The 17,281-nt window shown below is 42.1% G+C and overlaps 1 protein-coding gene across 4 annotated transcripts in view; it reads right to left on the bottom strand.

Annotated features, from left to right (window-relative positions):
- Positions 1 to 1,465: 1,465 nt before the first annotated feature.
- The window catches only part of RLF (RLF zinc finger), a 37,227-nt gene continuing 21,411 nt past the window's right edge, over positions 1,466 to 17,281 (bottom strand). For all 4 annotated transcript variants that reach the window (XM_059488691.1, XM_059488692.1, XM_059488693.1 and 1 more), the window contains 4 exons: positions 10,684 to 10,886; positions 8,142 to 8,278; positions 6,935 to 7,076; positions 1,466 to 6,765 (listed from right to left, as the gene is read on the bottom strand). In XM_059488691.1, the coding sequence (XP_059344674.1) occupies positions 2,044 to 6,765; positions 6,935 to 7,076; positions 8,142 to 8,278; positions 10,684 to 10,886 (5,204 nt within the window). In that variant the 3' untranslated portion in view covers positions 1,466 to 2,043. The remainder of the gene's footprint in view (positions 6,766 to 6,934; positions 7,077 to 8,141; positions 8,279 to 10,683; positions 10,887 to 17,281) is intronic.

Here is a 17,281-nt window from a genome sequence, read left to right as displayed (position 1 = left end):
ATCTTTCAGCTCAAGTATGAACACCCTATGAGCCCACATTACTAAAAGTCCTGGCAGTGCATGGAGTACAACACAGGAAAATGCCTCCAAGCTGCTTTTGTGCAGCCCAAAGAAGCTCAACCATTTCCTAAATACAACTCTTGGACTGAGGAATGTTGCAGGACTTGTCTCCATGCCTGGCAGACAGAAATGATTCCTGTCTCTGTCTTGTCCTGTGATATAGCCCAGCCTATGGAAAGAGCAGCAACTGAACAGAAGGCCCCTGCTCAACAGGAACAGGCTCTGTGACACCAGAGGTGCAGTGAGTACCAGTGTGCACTCTGCAGCCTGCACTGTGTGCTTTGCAGGCACACAAGAACTCATTTGGCAAAAGCAGAATTACATCTGAGTGAGTGAGTTTCACATGCAAATTGTTTTGTGGGAAATACAGCTGCTTGACTTGAAACTGAAGTCTCCAAACCTCAAAGAATTTACTGTTCATGCTGGCCACAAAGGGACAGGTTCTTCTCTGGGATACTCAAACCCTGAGAGGGTAATGGGGTCTCTCTGGCCCAATACCTGAAGCAGCCATCACAAGTCTATTAAGTTTGCTGTTCAACTTTTCTGGTTTGAGATCTTGATGATTCAAGTATGTTAAAACATGACTCAAACTTGCAATTAAAAGGTATTTCATTATTACTTTGGAACACACTGAAGGCTGGCTGATGATGTTGCAGTATTTAACCTTTTGACATAGCTTACTTCTGTTTTTAGAACTTTGTGAGAAGATTGAGGCACCATATTTCTTTCATTAAAAACAGCTTAGAGTTTAGAGAGGAAATTACATGAAAGGCTAGGCAGTAGGCCACACTTCTCTTGATTGGTGCATGATTTTTAACTTTTAAGGATGCCCAAATAACTTTATTTTCCTAAATGTAGTACGAAGATGCCATTTCTGCTTCATTTTGGTCATACCACAGTTCACTGTTTGATAGCTGCCATCATTTCTGCACCCATTTCCTTTCCACTGCTGCTTTTCAGATCACAGTATAAAACCCCAGAAGCCCCAACAACACCCAAGCCCTCAGTCAGATTGCTGCTTGCTCATTAGAATCCCCATAGAGATGGGGAAATACCCCAGTGATTCTCAGCCTCCTGATGTAGCCATGTGTGGTAAGAAATGATATAAAGAGCAAGAAACAGAGCTTAGAATATTAGCTGACTCTTCTGGTGAATCTTCCAGCTAGGTTTCATCATTCATTGTCCAAAAAGCTAACCAGGGAACTCTAGATGTATACTGGTACTTTGATGTGACACAACCTGCTTGGAAGTCTCAACAACACTCATCACACACTCAGGTGGTGCCAGACAGTCTCAGAAAACACCCTCTGCCTTTAAAGGAACAAAGACTTTCTCATGCAGAAATGTAATTAGTAAGCCTGGACTAATTATAGTTCTTTCAAGTCTGAAAAAAACACAGAGAATGTTGTAAAATAAAATGTAATACTTTACTTTTCTGTATCTATTTTATCAGCCTGATAAATTATCTACAAATGCATAAAACTTAAGCAACACTGTCCAATGCACTCAAAATGGTCCCAAACTCAATTACAAGTAAAGCACATTAAAGATTTACTGTACAGTAAACAAATGGGTGAAAAACTGTAATTTATTGAAACTCATAACTCAAAAAATATAAGATGCTGTAGTGTACAATATGTTACACAAAGCACCCTGGGGTGCACATTCAAGTCAAGTAATAACTCCATCGCCCCCCAAACCCTGGTACCCCAGTACTTTTTCCATATACAATCATGCACATTTACTCTTCAAGAGGAAGCCCCCAGTATTCTGATGTGTTAAATAGCACCAAAATCAGCATTGTTCATTGAAAAAAATGGGGAGCTAAATTAACTTGGCCATTACTTTTGACAGATATTATACATTCATGGAATTAAACAGTCAAAACTAACCTAAAAAGTGTGTACTGTAACAATTACTGTTCTAATTTGAAGTTCTCCCCGTACAGCAGTAGTGGAGGCTATCTGCTCTAAGCAAAGCTACTTATGTACTTCCTACACACAGCTCATCTGCCTTTTTTGTTGGAAATAAATCTATGAGAGGTGTGGAAAACTTGGATCTTTCAAGAACTACTACTGGTCGTAAGTAATGCAGCTGTTTTAAGGCAAGGTCTCCACAGTCCGTTAGGGCCTTGTCCAAGATTGCCCTCAGATTTTCTAAAGAAGGGGCAGAGGAGGACTCTGACAGCAAGGGCTGGATCTCTGTTAGCTGCCCAGGATTGTTTGGGGTTATGATTACATTTTCATCACTTACAAAGTTGTTTACTGGTGCATTCCCTTGACTGTCTCCCTCTTTTTGCAACATTTCATCTACTGGCAACTGCTCAGGAGACTCCCATTCTACGACCTCATCACAATCATCATCATCATCATCATCCTTTCCCTCACTCTCCTGAATAAATTTTAAAAATGAAGACTCAAATCCCATTGGTTTATATGTCTTTAAATCAAATGGTTTGGACACAGGAGGCTTTTGAAATTTGTCTTTTGTAGCACAAAGTACATTTCTTTTTGCATTCTGATTAACAGCGCTATGTTGACATCCTTCTGGGTTTTTCTCTCTTGGCAACTCTAATTGTAAACTGGGCAAAGAAGAGCTATTCTCTCTTTCACTGCTTTCAGAAAGATCTTCAGTTTTACACACAGTTGTCTCCCTGCTGTTAGGCTCTTCATAAGAGGTGTTCTTGGAACTGTGGTTATATTTTAAAGTGCCTGAATACACAAAGGCACTGGCATCACCATTCACACCGCTCGGTGAACATTGTTTTTGGTCTTCATTACTCTCATCTGGAGGATCACATGCTGGGTTTGCAACAAGGGGTTTGTCACTCTCCGGCACGGGCTCAGAATTAGCTGATTTATCCTCATTAACTTCTACACCTTCTTTATCCAAGTCTGAAGCTGTGTTAGAGCAGGACTGCTTCTCAATCATGATGCCACATTTGACACAAAGGACGAGTTTCTGAAGGCGCTGCTCGATGTACATGTTGGTCATCTGGTGTGTGCGCTTGTAGTGCCTCACGATGCTGCTCTCCAGTTTGACCACAGACAGGCACCCCTGCACCATGCAGGGGTACTGGGTCTGGTTAGACTTCTCTTTGCACATTTGTAGGGCTTCCTCTTTTGTTTTGAAATTTAGCAAATGCTTTTCCCTGCTTCTGTTAATTCTTTTAGCTCTGTCTTTTAATTGTTTCCCATTCTGCTTGCTTGTGCCAAAGCTGTCTTTCAAACAATTTTGTTCATTTTTATCTTCATCATCTTCCTCCTCTTTGTGATTTCCAAAGAGACTATCATAATATTCACTGTGTCTGAAATATACATGTTGAGAATAGTGACTGTAATTTGTGAAAATTCGATTGCAGCCATTAAGGTCACAATGGATTTCAAAATCTTTGTTTAATTTTTCTTCATTGGCATGTTCTTCTATTAGGTGCCGTTTAAGCTTATTAAATGTATAAAATACAGCATGACAGTGCGCTTGGTTACAAGCAAATCTGGCAGACTCAGCTTCAGAAAGCAGTTTTTGATCCTCTAATATTTCATTGTGGAAGTCACTACAATGTTTAGCAAGAGCTTTAGAACACAGAAAACGCTTACCACACTCTTTGTGTTTGCATGCAAATATTTTTTTACATTTGACAAGTTCCCTTTTTGTTCTTGCTTTGTCTTTTTCTAGGCAGAGCTGTTCCTTATTATACTGGTGAACAGTTCTGTAGTGGCGAATCAAACCTTTCTGGTTTGTGAATGCTGAGTTGCAGCTTTTATGTATACAATGAAATGGTTTGTGGTACTTATGCAATATGTAACATAAGTTTCCTTTAGCAACTGTTCTTTTGCTTCCTCTTCCCTGTCTTGCTTCCAGTTCTTCCCTATGACTGTCCAGGGAAGTTATGTTAGATGTTTTTCTTGTTACATCATTGTCTGTCTCCTCATTGGACTCCAAATCAGTCTCAGAACAGCAGTCTTCCTTTTTTGGGTGACACAGCTGTTCAGAGTCCGAGTGTCCAGAGAACCCAACGCTGTTTGCACAGGCAGGCACTGGAGCAGTGCTATTCTTATGCATGTCCTCTGTACACAAACCTACATGATCAAATTTTTCACTAGGACACACCTTGTGAGCCACCCTCTGACAGCCAATTTGATGTTTGTTTCTGTAGTGAATTCGAAGATGCGTTTTTCTTGTAAAAGATCTTTGGCAAATATGACACTTAAATGGTGAATATCGATGCTGGAACATATTTAGCTGAAGAACCATTTCCTTTGAATAGTTATGCTTTTTAACATAATGCATTAAGAGAGCTTCTCTGGTCACAAACTCACATGTACATCCATGACATTCACAGAAAAATGGTTTAGCTGCCAGTTGAGTAAGGTACTGGCTGGGTAAATTATCTTCTTGATCTTGAAGGTGAAATTTTGAGGTAGCTTCATCAACTGACTCAGGGCACTTGGCATCCCTAGATGAATAGCCCAGGAAAGATTTCTGTCTTGAAGAATTCTGAATGTTATTTTTTAAGCTTAGGTGTTTCAAGCCTAACATTAGTTCCAACATGTTATCTTCAATGTCTAGTTCTTTAGAGCTGTCATAAAAAGATGTTTCTGGGGAAGAAGGACAAGTTTCTTCCCTCAGGCCACTGCTTCCTTTAGCATCTACAGCACAACACACACTTTCTGGAGAGTCAGCATTTGTATCGGAATTATGACCTAACTCTGGACTCATCTCTGTAGGAGATTTACTGTCCTGAGCATCATTCAACAGATCAAGAAAGTATTTAGTTTTCATTTCCATATTTCTTTTACCTTTAAAGTTGTATGGATGGACCCTTCGAAGGTGCTTTTGCATACTTCTGGAATTTTTGTGGGTGGAACAGCAGCCTTCAAAACCACAGGAAAGATTTTTTTCATCAAAGCAAACTGCCACATTGGAACACTGTTCTTTCATATTTGCTGGATGGAAGACTCCTTCCTGGGACACGACAAAACCTGGAACTGACTGGTTGTGAGCCACTGTTCCAAGGAGCTGTGGGGATGTCTGACCTTGGCTTGCTGCAGCATCTGCCCTGTGCTTCCCACAATGCAGGCTGCAATTACTTTCACTGTTGAGATCTTCACTGTCAGAGAGAGATTCTTCCTTCACCTGTGGAATTTCCTGAGAGCCTGAGGGATCCAAGTTATCATTCAGATTGGAATTTTCAGATTGTTCAAGCAGCCGAGACTCTGGAAGATAACTGGATTTTTCTTCTGAAACCAATCCTTCGAGGTTCAGCGTTTGCTTCCCTTCCCCATTTGACACTTTAATATCATGTGCTGCAAGGTGATTCTGAAATTCAGTCTTTGAATAATAAAACTTCTTACAACCAAAATAGTTACAAGTGTACGACGCATCCCTGAAGTGCTGCGCCTCGTGATGGTACAGCTGCCCTAAGTCACTGAAAACAATATTACAGCCATTGAGCTCACACTTATAGCGAAGGTCATCGTGGGTTTGTTTGTGGTTGAGCAGCTCATTGACAGAGCCAAACCTGGCGTAGCAGTCCATGGACACGCACATGTAGGGCTGGGGCCCGCAGTGCACGCGCTCGTGCTCCCGCAGGTGGAACGAGGTCATGAAGTGGCGGCGGCAGAACGCGCACTTCTCCCTCCTGTTCTTCATGTCCAAGTAGTGTTTGGCGTTCTCGTCGTTGTTCTGATGTTCAGCTTTCAGGTGTACGCTCAGGTACTTGAACTGTTTAAATACTCTGGAGCAATCTGTGCCAGGGCAGGGGTAGATGTCTCTGTCTTGCAGCTGGCAGTTTTCCAGTTGGCTGAATGTGACATATTCCTCTGTGTCATCGTCGAAGCTTTCAGGGAGCTGTGTCTGGTGTGACCTTTCTGGAAACACTGGGGGTGGGCTGCTGGGAGCTGTTGCCTTTTGTGGTGATCTCTCTTTTTTCAGAATTATTTTCTTTTTAGGTCTGTGTGTTCTGCTAGGTGGCATTTTAACGTGTTCCATTACGTGTGGTACAAAAAATTCCTTTCTCTTGAATTTTTTTGTGCAAACAGGACATGTATAAATACCATCTTCCATGTGCATCTTAGAATGATGCAGTATTCTGGCCTCTATACACTCCCTTTTGCAGAGCACACAAAAAAACTTGTATTGAAGCCATCTCTGGTATCTTTCTGAAGAACCAATGGGTTTTTTTACTCTTGCTTTTTCCTTAGGGTGGCTCATTGTGTCTTTCCCATCATAATATTTGTGTTCTTTCGTCTCATCATAGTCACTAAAGAAAGTTTCTAACATGTCAGTTTCATTGAGTGACAGATGACAACCTGCATCATCCTCAGAATCAGAAGCTACCTTCCCTAATAGTTTAAGACAATGCCTCTTCAAAGTCTTCCAGTCCCAAAATTCAGGATCAAATGGCCAATATGCTTTCAAAGCTAACAGCAGTTCACAGCGGAGTGAATTCGGAACCAGTGCGTTCTCTTCATCAAATTTTTGGTCTGGCTGCATATAGAGCTCCTCCAAGGCATTAAATCCATTCAAAGTTGGCTCAAGTAAGAATTCTGTGAGCTGACAGGCTCTTCTAACTTCAAGGTCTTCTGGTAAAAGGCAAGCAATTGTTTTGCACACTGATGTCTTCATTTCATCGCTTCCGTTGGACCTGATCTGAAGGGCTCTCACACACAACAACACAGACACAGCAAGTCCTGCTTCCTCTGCCTGTTTAAAGAAAATAGAAGATTTTTATTAGTATGGTCTTAGGCATAATCAGAAAGTATGAATAATGAAATAAGCTATATATTTTTTTTTCAGGTCAATAGAATTATTACGAAAACAAATTCATATAGACAGCTCTAGCTGTGTCCAAAAACTCAGGACTGTTACTTACTTCAGATTGTATGACTCTTATCAAGAAAAATAAATGCTGTAGTGTCTTGGCAATGATGCCAAACTGACGACATCTCTCCAAAAAGGAATCTAAGGAAGGATCTATTCTTCTTTGCAGTTTGCTCCAGAAAAGTGTCAGCTCCCTGTGAAGAGTTGAAAGCAGAATGTAAGAACATGGCAAATACACACAATCTGTGCACTCACAGTGTGTCAGTTCAGAGCTGATGCCAAGACAAATTTAAGTGTTATTCAAGGACAGCACACACTTCAATTAGGTCCTGATCTCCAAGTGACACTGCAGAGAACTGTTCCTGTGCTCCCAGCATCAGATCAAACCCCTGTGTATCTCCTGATCCTTACAGGGGAAAGGCACTGGCACTGGGATTCATCTCAATGCACACATCTACAGCTGCAGGCTTCCTTTCTAGACAAAATAAACCCAGTCTCACACTTCCAGAGCCTGTACCTCTCACATAAAAATTTAAAATGGATAAGATGAATCATAACACAAAGTTGCCATTTCTCTTCCAATAAGCAAGCAGCTGCACAAGGACTGCTAGGTACACCACCAGAACTTCAATTTATACATCTCTGCAATGTCAGCATCACCATGAGACAGAAGACTTCATTCTCCCATCTCATACCCAGGGAAGGCAGCTGGAACTTGAGAATTCTTGGGGTTACAGAAATTATAAAAATATAAAAAGGCTCTTGGAGGGGAAGTGGAAGAGAAGGGTTGGCTCTTGGAGGGGAAGTGGAGAGAAGCAAGAGTGTGCTGCCTCTGCTCATTCCTAATACTGACATCTCTGTGGAACAGGTCAAAAAAATGCACCAGGCTTTCATGGGGCCAAGAAATCCCACGGAAAAACAGACTGACAACATCCTCTGTGGAACCACAGAGCCAGGGGTTTAACAGCAACCCTGAGAGCACTGACCCACCAGCACTGACAGATCCATCACCCCACAGCAGCACCAGTGTTCATGCCAATAGTGTGAGTGCTGTTTCAGTTTTAAATTATTTAAACATTACTTTTGCTATGCTCTATTAGCATAGCAACTTGTGACAAAATAAGTAATTACCTAGGAAGAGCTTCAGTCTGATGCACTTCTCAAGTAAAGGATAAATTCACCTTCTCTACACATTTTTGTACTATATTCACTCAATTCTAGCTAGTGTGGAACAATCAGCAGAAGCAGTTTATACTTACCAAGAGCAATACACATTTGCTGTTTGAAGCTGATGGGTAAGATATGTTGTACAAAGAATAAATGCAGTGTTTTCTTGTCCCTCAGACTCCAGATTACAGATGATGTCTAGTACCTCTTTGCAATCCACCTTTGCAATCTTAAAGAAAAAGAAAATTAAAAAGAAAAGGCACTTTATTCTCAAAATATGTTGATGTTTCTAAAAGAAATGCACATTTACTAAATCAAATCTCACAAACAAAACATTACATCTCCTATACCCAGAGATCATGCCACACCTTTCAGCTACAAGATGGTATGAGAAGTTGACCTGTTAGTTCTGATCCCTTCTCAATATCAGTTTTCTTTGGGACAACCTTCCACTTGGGGCAGTTTAGGTAAATACTTGCACACAGGCAACCATCTGTCTAAAACTTCCCATTCTATCTCTCTGCACTCACAGGGATTCTTGTGTTACTTTTGAAAATTGCAAGCCAGGTTCAAAAAGATCAAGAGTTTGAAAAAGCCAGGCTGTTGTTCTCCTCATCCCTAGGTGCTGATTCTGAACAACCACATTTCAAAGCATGATGACAGAAACAGAAGTGTTTGGAGCAGTGCTGATTTTGGCTGGGGTAGAGTTCATTTTCTTCCTGGCTGGTGTGGGGCTGTGTTTGGGATTTCTGCTGGACACAGGGTTGATAACACAGAGATGTTTTTGTTATTGCTGAGCAAAGGAGGCTGGAAGGACACACAGCCAGGACAGGTGACCCCAGCTGACCAAAGGATGTTCCAGACCATGGCATCATGCTCACTGCATACAGTGAGGGGAAGGAGGAGGAAGGGGAGTGGGTTGAGAGATGGAATTTGTCTTCTCAAGTCTCCATTATGCACAATTGTGCCTTGCTCTCCTGGAGCTGCCTGCCCATGGGCAGTGGTGAATTAATTCCTGCTTTTGCTTCACCTATCATATTGTCTTTACCTCCACCTACAAGTTTTCTCACTTTTACCCTTCCCCTTCTGTCCCTGGTACTGCTGGTAGGGGAGTTGAGCAAGCAGCTGTGAGGGGCCTGGGTCCAGCTGGGGTCTGTTCCCTTAAATATCAAAGCACTGTCACCTAAATAACTTACTGAGGTTTCTCTCTTGCCAGGGGTGAATCAGTGACACTCCCTCCTTCCTTCCCCCCCAAAATCTGCTGTATTTTACTTTATCCAGTGCAAAACTGACACATCTCAAGGCCTTGCAGCTTGTGAATTGCTCTGGAAATGTCTGCTGCAAGAGCTCAGTTCTGGGGCTCACGTTGAACACCAGAAGTCACTGGACCCTAGAAAGTGCTGGCATTGCTGAATGAACTCCAGTGTCAAGCCAGAATGGGAAACTGGGTTAATATCCCTGCTCTGCTCCTCCTGCTGAATGAGATGGCTGCAAAAATCAGTTTTACTTCCTGTTGTTTGTTCTCTATCATTGTTATTCATGATGAGCAAGAAGTTTGCAATGTTTATAATATCAACAGCTGTTTAAAGTACATATTGCTAGAACACAGTCTGTGCTGTGAAGCAGAATAGATCCAGTGAAAAAAATGTATTAAAACATAATGTTGTCTTAGTAGTAAATGCTCTTCATAATTACTGTTTGTGGCTTCTATCCAAGCTGACACCCTGGTTTGATACAGATATGTTCTACCTTAAGCAGACATTGCTGAACTTGCTTGGGATTTGTGTCCTTGTCATGGTTTAACCCCAGCTGGACCCAGGCCCCTCACAGCTGCTCAACTCCCCTACCAGAGGTACCAGGGACTGAACTGGAAGGGTAAAAAGAGAAAACTTGTAGGTGGAGGTAAAGACAATACAATAGGTGAAGCAAAAGCCATGCACAAATCAAAGCAAAAGCAGGAACTGATTCACTGTTACCCATGGGCAGGCACCTCCAGGACAACGAGGCACAATTGTGCATAATGGAGACTTGAGAAGACAAATTCCATCTCTCAGCACACTCCCCTTCCTCCTCCTTCCCCTCACTGTATGCAGTGAGCATGATGCCATGGTCTGGAACATCCTTTGGTCAGCTGGGGTCACCTGTCCTGGCTGTGTGTCCTTCCAGCCTCCTTTGCTCTGGGTGAGCAATAACAAAAACATCTCTGTGTTATAACCCTGTGTATCAAACCAGGGTGTCAGCTTGGATATGAGCCAAAACCAGTAATTTAAGAGTTAAACATTCACATAATATACATGTATTTACATACCTCTAGAGAAGTATGCACTTACAGATGCATATATACACTTGTGTGTGCATATATTTGCCATTAATTATAGATATAGATAGAAATAGTTTAATTTGTAGGAGCACAGCAATTTACCTTCCACACCTGACTTAGCCAGCCCTATCACATCCAATTCCTGCAAAGGGATGACCACACATTGTCCAATCTTTCAAAATAATCTTTCAAAATTCCTCTTATGGAACTCTGCTGCAACAGTTTCACTCTTCAGCTTCAGTGCTTAGTACTACATAAATAAATTCTAAAATGTTTCATAAATATATATTAAAAAGGGACTGTAGGTTACTGACCTCCTTGATGGAATCTTCATTAGGCAGCATTGAACACACACATGTGATGTAGGCTTGGCGAAAAGATGAAACATTTGCAATTTCTGGAGAATCTGCACACAATTTTGACAAGAAGGTGGCCTGGGGGATGCAGTTGGACTTCATCAAATGTTTGATTCGCATCTGCAGAAAGGAAGGCCCTTCTCGTGTAATCAATTTATTAGCTAGGAAAAGAAAAAATCCTTTGAGAACAGACCAATTTACAGGTGACACTTCAATGAAATTGTCTCACTGCATTCATACTTCTTCACAAATTTGTGTAGGGACTGTGTTTTTAGGAAACTCTGGGCATGGTGACAAATGACTCTGCATCCCCTGTGGATCTCCAAGGGCTGTGGGTGGATCTCTACATCCTTTGTGGATCTCTGCATCCCCCATGGATCCCCACAGGCTGTGGGTGGATCTCTGCATCCCCCGTGGATCCATGGATTTCAGGGACACAGCTGTTTCACCATGGTCTCACCACAGCCTGCAGAGGAATCTCAGCTCTGGCACCTGGAGCAGCTCCTCCCCTTCCTTCTCCACTGCCCTTAGTGTTTCCCTCACATGTTCTCACCTCCTTCTCTTCTCTAGCTGGAATTCAAATTGCTCCCACTTTGTTTTGATTTTCTTCTTAAATCTGTTATCACAGAGGCCTTTCCATCATTTCTACGTGGCCCAGCCTTGGCCAGCAGCATGTCCATCTCCAGAGCCATCAGGGACTGGCTCTGCTGGACATGGTGGAAGGTTCCAGCAGCTTCTCACAGAAGCCACTTCCATGCCCCCCCTCACTATCAAAAACCAGGCTGTGCAAAACCAACATGATGAAATCGTGCACTTCAAAATATCTGTGGTGCTATTTCCAGCTTTACATAAATATCTTCACAAAGCCTTGATATGAGTCTCCAGATCTGTACATCATTCAAAAAACTCTTGTGAATTAAGAGAGATGGTTCAACACATGCTGACACTACATGCAGTAATGACATGAACCAAAGAATAAACTGGTTGATGAACTGTACAAGAAATCATGGAAATGCATGGGACATTCTGATAAAACACAAACTAGAATGGTTTCTGCAGCAACTGCAGTCAACCAGTTACCTCTGGTGCATGCAAGAGACTCTGGATTAGTAAAAAAAGAATTGCCTGCTTTAGACTAACAACTTGAGAAAATATTTCTGTTCAACGGCTCTTCCACTGTGTTAGCATCTCATTATTACTATGCAAGATGGATGTTAAACCAAAATGGTATGTACATTTCTGAAAGAGAGGATGGCACATAACAAGAAATTTTAAGTGCAGAAAGCATGAAAACTATTGCCAAAACAAGCAACAGTGTGTTCTAACAGACACTACACTGGTTGGCAGAAAACTCACAACGTGCACCTGAACAGAAAACTCATTTCAGGTACCTGTAGTGAAACTTGTATTCTGCAGGAGTCAGCTTAGTGGTCCATTAGAGTCATTTTAAGATTTAAATCTATGGTAATGGTTTCTGTTTTTCACAGGATAAACCTCTGAGCATTCAACTCTTGATCCAGCTGACACTTCACATTAAAGGAACTTCAATGGATAAAGCAAAAAACTGCCTGACCAAGAGGCAGCCTGCAGTAAGATCTCCAGTTGCTAGGAAACAAGCTCCTCTCTTCCTTAAAAACTGCATCTGTATGACACTGCTTGAATACTCATGGAGGAAAGCTAACAGTGCTTCAAAAAGGATATTTGATGTTATTTGATGCTGCCACAACAGATGGCCAGGAAATCACTGCTAGGGAAAACTCCCACAAAGCTGCATCACCCACTATCAGATCAGGCACCTCTTCAAGTGGAACTGCCATTCATGGGCCTTAGTGCCCACAAACAATTCAAAGCAATTCTCCAAGTCCCTATTTCTACACCTCTTGGCTCACAGAATATTCCTCTTATGGATCTGGAAAAAAGAAGTAAAGGACATACTAGAAAAAAAATAATCCTTTAACCTCCTCTAAGGTTTACATTCCTCTTGTTTACACAGCTAGACATGCACTTGGCAACTGCTTAAATGAAGTTTTACTGAAGTGTCAGAGCCAGCTAGTCAAGACATGGGAAATATTTTAAGACTCCTTGCAGTCAGTGAAATGAATCACTTCCAGTTTAACAGTCACAATTTATCTTCCAGCACAAATGAGAAGCTTTGGTGGAGGTGGATGCTCTGCCAGAATGCACAGGAGGGTCTCAGCTTGCTGCAGTGTTTGAGAGCAGTCAGTTATCACATGCTCCCCCACAAAGGGGGGCAGCTCTGTGCCCTCAGGCCAATTATTTCACACCTAAACGAGTGTGTAGTGAACTTTGCAAAGGAGCCAAATGACAAACTGAGCTCCCTGTCATGCAGATGTGAGTGATGATGGTAGGAGCAAAATGCAGAAATGAGTCACCAGTCAGACATCTGTCCTAGCCCTTAGCTTTACTCTAAAGTGGAAAGTTTCCTCTTTTCCTGAAAAAGGAACAAAAACTGAGGAATAGACAGCAAAATGAGAAGAGATGTTTTCCCTCAGAGAACCTAATTTTATACTCAGTCCTAAATCTGTTACATTTCCATACATGTCCACGAACAGACTTTCCTGTTCCTTCTCTTCCTAGCTCTCCTGCTGTTATGTGTTCTGTCACAGTGTTCTATCAAACTTCTCAAGACTAAAACAGCTTGCTATAAAAATCAGCACAGACACCCTGCAACCCTTCCCTCTCCAAACCCTTTAGCCAAGAGGGCAGTGCAGATTCCAACTGTACACACATCTTAAGAGCTCTCTTATGCCAGGACCAAATAGTAACAATAAGAGATTCCTCTCTCACTCAAAACACTTGCAGTGAAAGATAATTTAAGTTACACCACAATATTATGAATACAACCTTTATAAAGCATGAAAAGACTCTGTGGTCACTATGATGAACATTCCAGAGAAACATCATCTTGGGTAGCATTTCTGCTGAAAGTCCCTATGGAACAGGACAACAGGACAGGTGCTGATGTGCAGTAAGATTTGTTAAGGATGCACAGCTGGCACTGAGGTCTGTGTATTAGACAGCAGCAGTTGTTGCATGGTTATCCCAGCTGTCCTACAGCTCCTCAAGACAGACATACCAAGTTGTTGGAATTCATCTGCTGCACTCAACAAGCTGACCCCAACCTCTTTGGTTCAGGGTTTGTTAAGACAAAAGTTGGGGGAAGTTTTGGAATCAGTATTAAAGCTGCCTGAGGCACAGAACTGCATGGGATGACACAAATTCAACAGCATCAACTATGGCCCCATCAGGATGCTGGTATTGGTTAGTCACCTAAAAGGCTTCAATTGAAATTATTTTTTAAGCCCTTTCCTCAAGCAATTATTAATGCCCCAACCAACCATCCTGAGCAGCTGACAGTAAAAATTAGGAACCACCAGCCTAGCACAGGGCAGTGCAATTTATTAACATATTAACAGTCATAGAGCAGCAGAACCCACTGCAATGCTGCAATGAAACTTTTGCTGGAACAAATTTGGCAAACCATATTTATATTTGATGTCAGTTCCTTTTCCAAGCCAGTGCATTAAAAACCAGAATTAAAATGAAGAACTCTAAACAAGAAAGGCAGGAACCTGACTCACCTTCAGGATTGTTCACTCAAGTAAGCATCTGATGACCATTAGCATGAACTGCCAGTTCACACAACACAGCTTCAGCTGGGCACACTGAGCCACTCTCACATCTGGCAGACAGCAGCAAAATCTAAGAATGCTTTTCAGGTACTCACCACAAAACCCCAAAAAGCATAAAAAACAGACTATTCAAAGAAATTAAGTTTTAGATGACTGAAAAAGACACTTTGGCAAGCTGCTGTTGTACTGAAGGTTAAAATGTCAGTTGGACTAAGGCAACTGAAAATCCATTGCACTGGAGCTCCTTCTCCCAAGTCTAAAAGCAGAACTGCCATCCCCTTTGGGACCTGCAGGAAATAAACTTTGATTCCTCCTATTTTTATCAAATAAAGCCTGCTAGCACAGAACATGCAGATCAAAGAAGTGACACAAGTGGAAGAACAAAGACAAACCTTGTAACTCATCAGTGACTTACAATCTGTTACAGAAATTAGCGTTTACTTGATATGATTCTGAAAGTAACAAATGATTAAGATAATTTAGTAGACATTTAGAGATAGTTGCTTAATACCAACTCCAACCATGTCCTACACAAGGCCAAGAGACCAATTCCAGCTGCTCGGACAGAGCAAGCAGAAAAACAAACCAAGGTCTCCAAGACTGCCACAAATGCAAGACATGTGGGAGAAGCAACATTTTAGGCAGGTATTCAACTTCTCAGAACTACCCTTTACTTAAAATGTCTAACACTTTACTTGAGAAATATGCTTTTTCCAGATTTGTCTAATACAGGATTCCTGAGTCACATTCAGACTGTTTAGGTGTGCCTCTAGAGTATTCCAGACTACCTAAAAATGCACTAATGAATGTCACAAAACCAGAACTAACTGTATTGGAAAAGGCCTTTGAGATCATCAAGTCCAACCTATGACCTAACACCCCCTCATCAATGAAACCATGGCACTGAGTGTCACATCCAGTCTGTTTTTAAACACCTCCAGGACTGAGACTCCACCTCCTCCCTGGGCAGACTATCCCAGTGCCCAATCCCTCTTTCAGTGAAGAATTTTTTCCCAATGTCCAGCCTACACTTCCCCTGATGCAGCTTAAGGCTGTGGCCTCTTGGCCTGCCACTGCTTGCCTGGGAGAAGAGGCCAACCCCACCTGAGTACACCCTGCAGGTAGCTGAGGAGAGTGGAAATGTCCCCCCCATAGCCTCCTTTTCTCCAGGTTACACAACCCCAGCTCCACCAGGCACTGCTTCAGCAGCCTTGCCCTTCTCTGGACATGTCTGAACACCACCATGTTCCTCCTGAGCTGAGGGAGAACTGGACACAGCACTCGAGGTGCAGCTCAGGACTGCTGAGTCCAGGGGCAGAAGCATTCCCTGCTCCTGAAATAGAGATTTTTAGAGTTCACTTGAATTAGCAATATGAATCAAGCAGTTAAAGTTTAGCCTGTAGAACTATGTGTTGAATTTTAACCTTTTTACTTAAGAAACCTCTGCATGGTATACAGGGCATAGGAAAATGTAAATTTCTGAAGCTTCTTGCATAAAGAACAATACCAGAGAAGAGCAAGTGATGCAAAGAGCCCAGATAAAGGGACTCCTCCATCTCCAAGCTGATCAAGGCTGACAGACTAAGCACCAAGGGACCAAAAGGAGAAAAGTTCAAATGTGCAACCACCACAGCAAACAAGGCATGCCCAGACGTGGATCTGATTACCATGCAAGGACAGGCAGGGCCAGGGCTTGAATATGCATGAAAAAGTTGTGCAATGTAATGAATATGGAACACCTCTGTGAATAAAGATGTGGCTCACACTGAGGCTCAGGGCACAATTTTCACAGAGCTCTCTCGCTTGTGCCAGGCACTGACATCCATACCCACCTCAGAACTATATCTGCTTGTGGAGTTTATTTATTTATTGCATGTATTGCTTCACTCCTGCTGGCACAGCACTCCTGACCCTGGCCAGGTGCCTGTGGCCTTCTTGGCCACCTGGAGCCACCCTGGCTCATGCCCAGCTGCTGTCCAGCAGCACCCCCAGGTCTTTCTGCCCAGCCACTGTCCCCAGCCTGCAGTGCTGCAGGGGACTGAGAAACTCCCACACCTTGGCCACAACAGAGTGGTTTGGAATGTAATCACCTTCTTTTATAAACTATTGGTATTCTGCTGTTCATTTCCTTATCTCATTGCTGTTTACAAGTAAATTGTTCTTATCTCAACTCAGCCTTCATCTCCCTCTCACCAGAGAGGGTGGGGGAAAAGGGAGCAGCTGAGTGGGGCTAAATGTTTCCAGCTGAGTTTAAACCACAACAGTTCAAATATTTCTGCCATGCTATTAATACCTGACATGAAGACTGCAGTCCAAACTGGCTGCTCTTTTTTTAGCACAAGGAGCAACATATTGCCTCAATAACTGTAACATGTTTCTATTTATTTCTTAAAAATACTGACATACTTCAACTCAAAGAGAGGCTACCCAAAGCCAGAACGGAAGAAAACTTAAAATACTTTTTTTTTCTCCTCACTTTTTAAGAGTTTATTTTAAATTCTTCCTTCCTTCTGTATTATTTTTAGCTTTAGACTACCAGAGGCAAACTGCAGTCCAGCGCACTGTTAATGAAACAGATAAAATACCTACAAGTACTTAATGACACCGCAATGGGAAAAAAATCAGAGTAAAAAGAGAATTTACTAGAAGTCATTAGAAAGACTATATTACATAAAGTGACACTAGCACCTCCTGTTCCTCACCTCTCAGCAGTTTCTGAATCAAGATCTTATTTCCATACACATTTCTAAACACAAAGTGCCTCCCAACCTAGAGTTAATAACACTCCACACTGCCCTTCCACATCAATGTTTTATGTCTCTGAGAAGTATGGACATACTCAATTCCTCCTTGTGAAGAGTTCAGGAAAACATTTAAAAGCACAGAGTTATAAGAAACAAAGC

Source organism: Ammospiza nelsoni, chromosome 25 (assembly GCF_027579445.1).
Source record: "Ammospiza nelsoni isolate bAmmNel1 chromosome 25, bAmmNel1.pri, whole genome shotgun sequence".
NCBI lineage: Eukaryota > Metazoa > Chordata > Aves > Passeriformes > Passerellidae > Ammospiza > Ammospiza nelsoni.
This window is presented reverse-complemented; position numbering and strand designations above follow the sequence as displayed.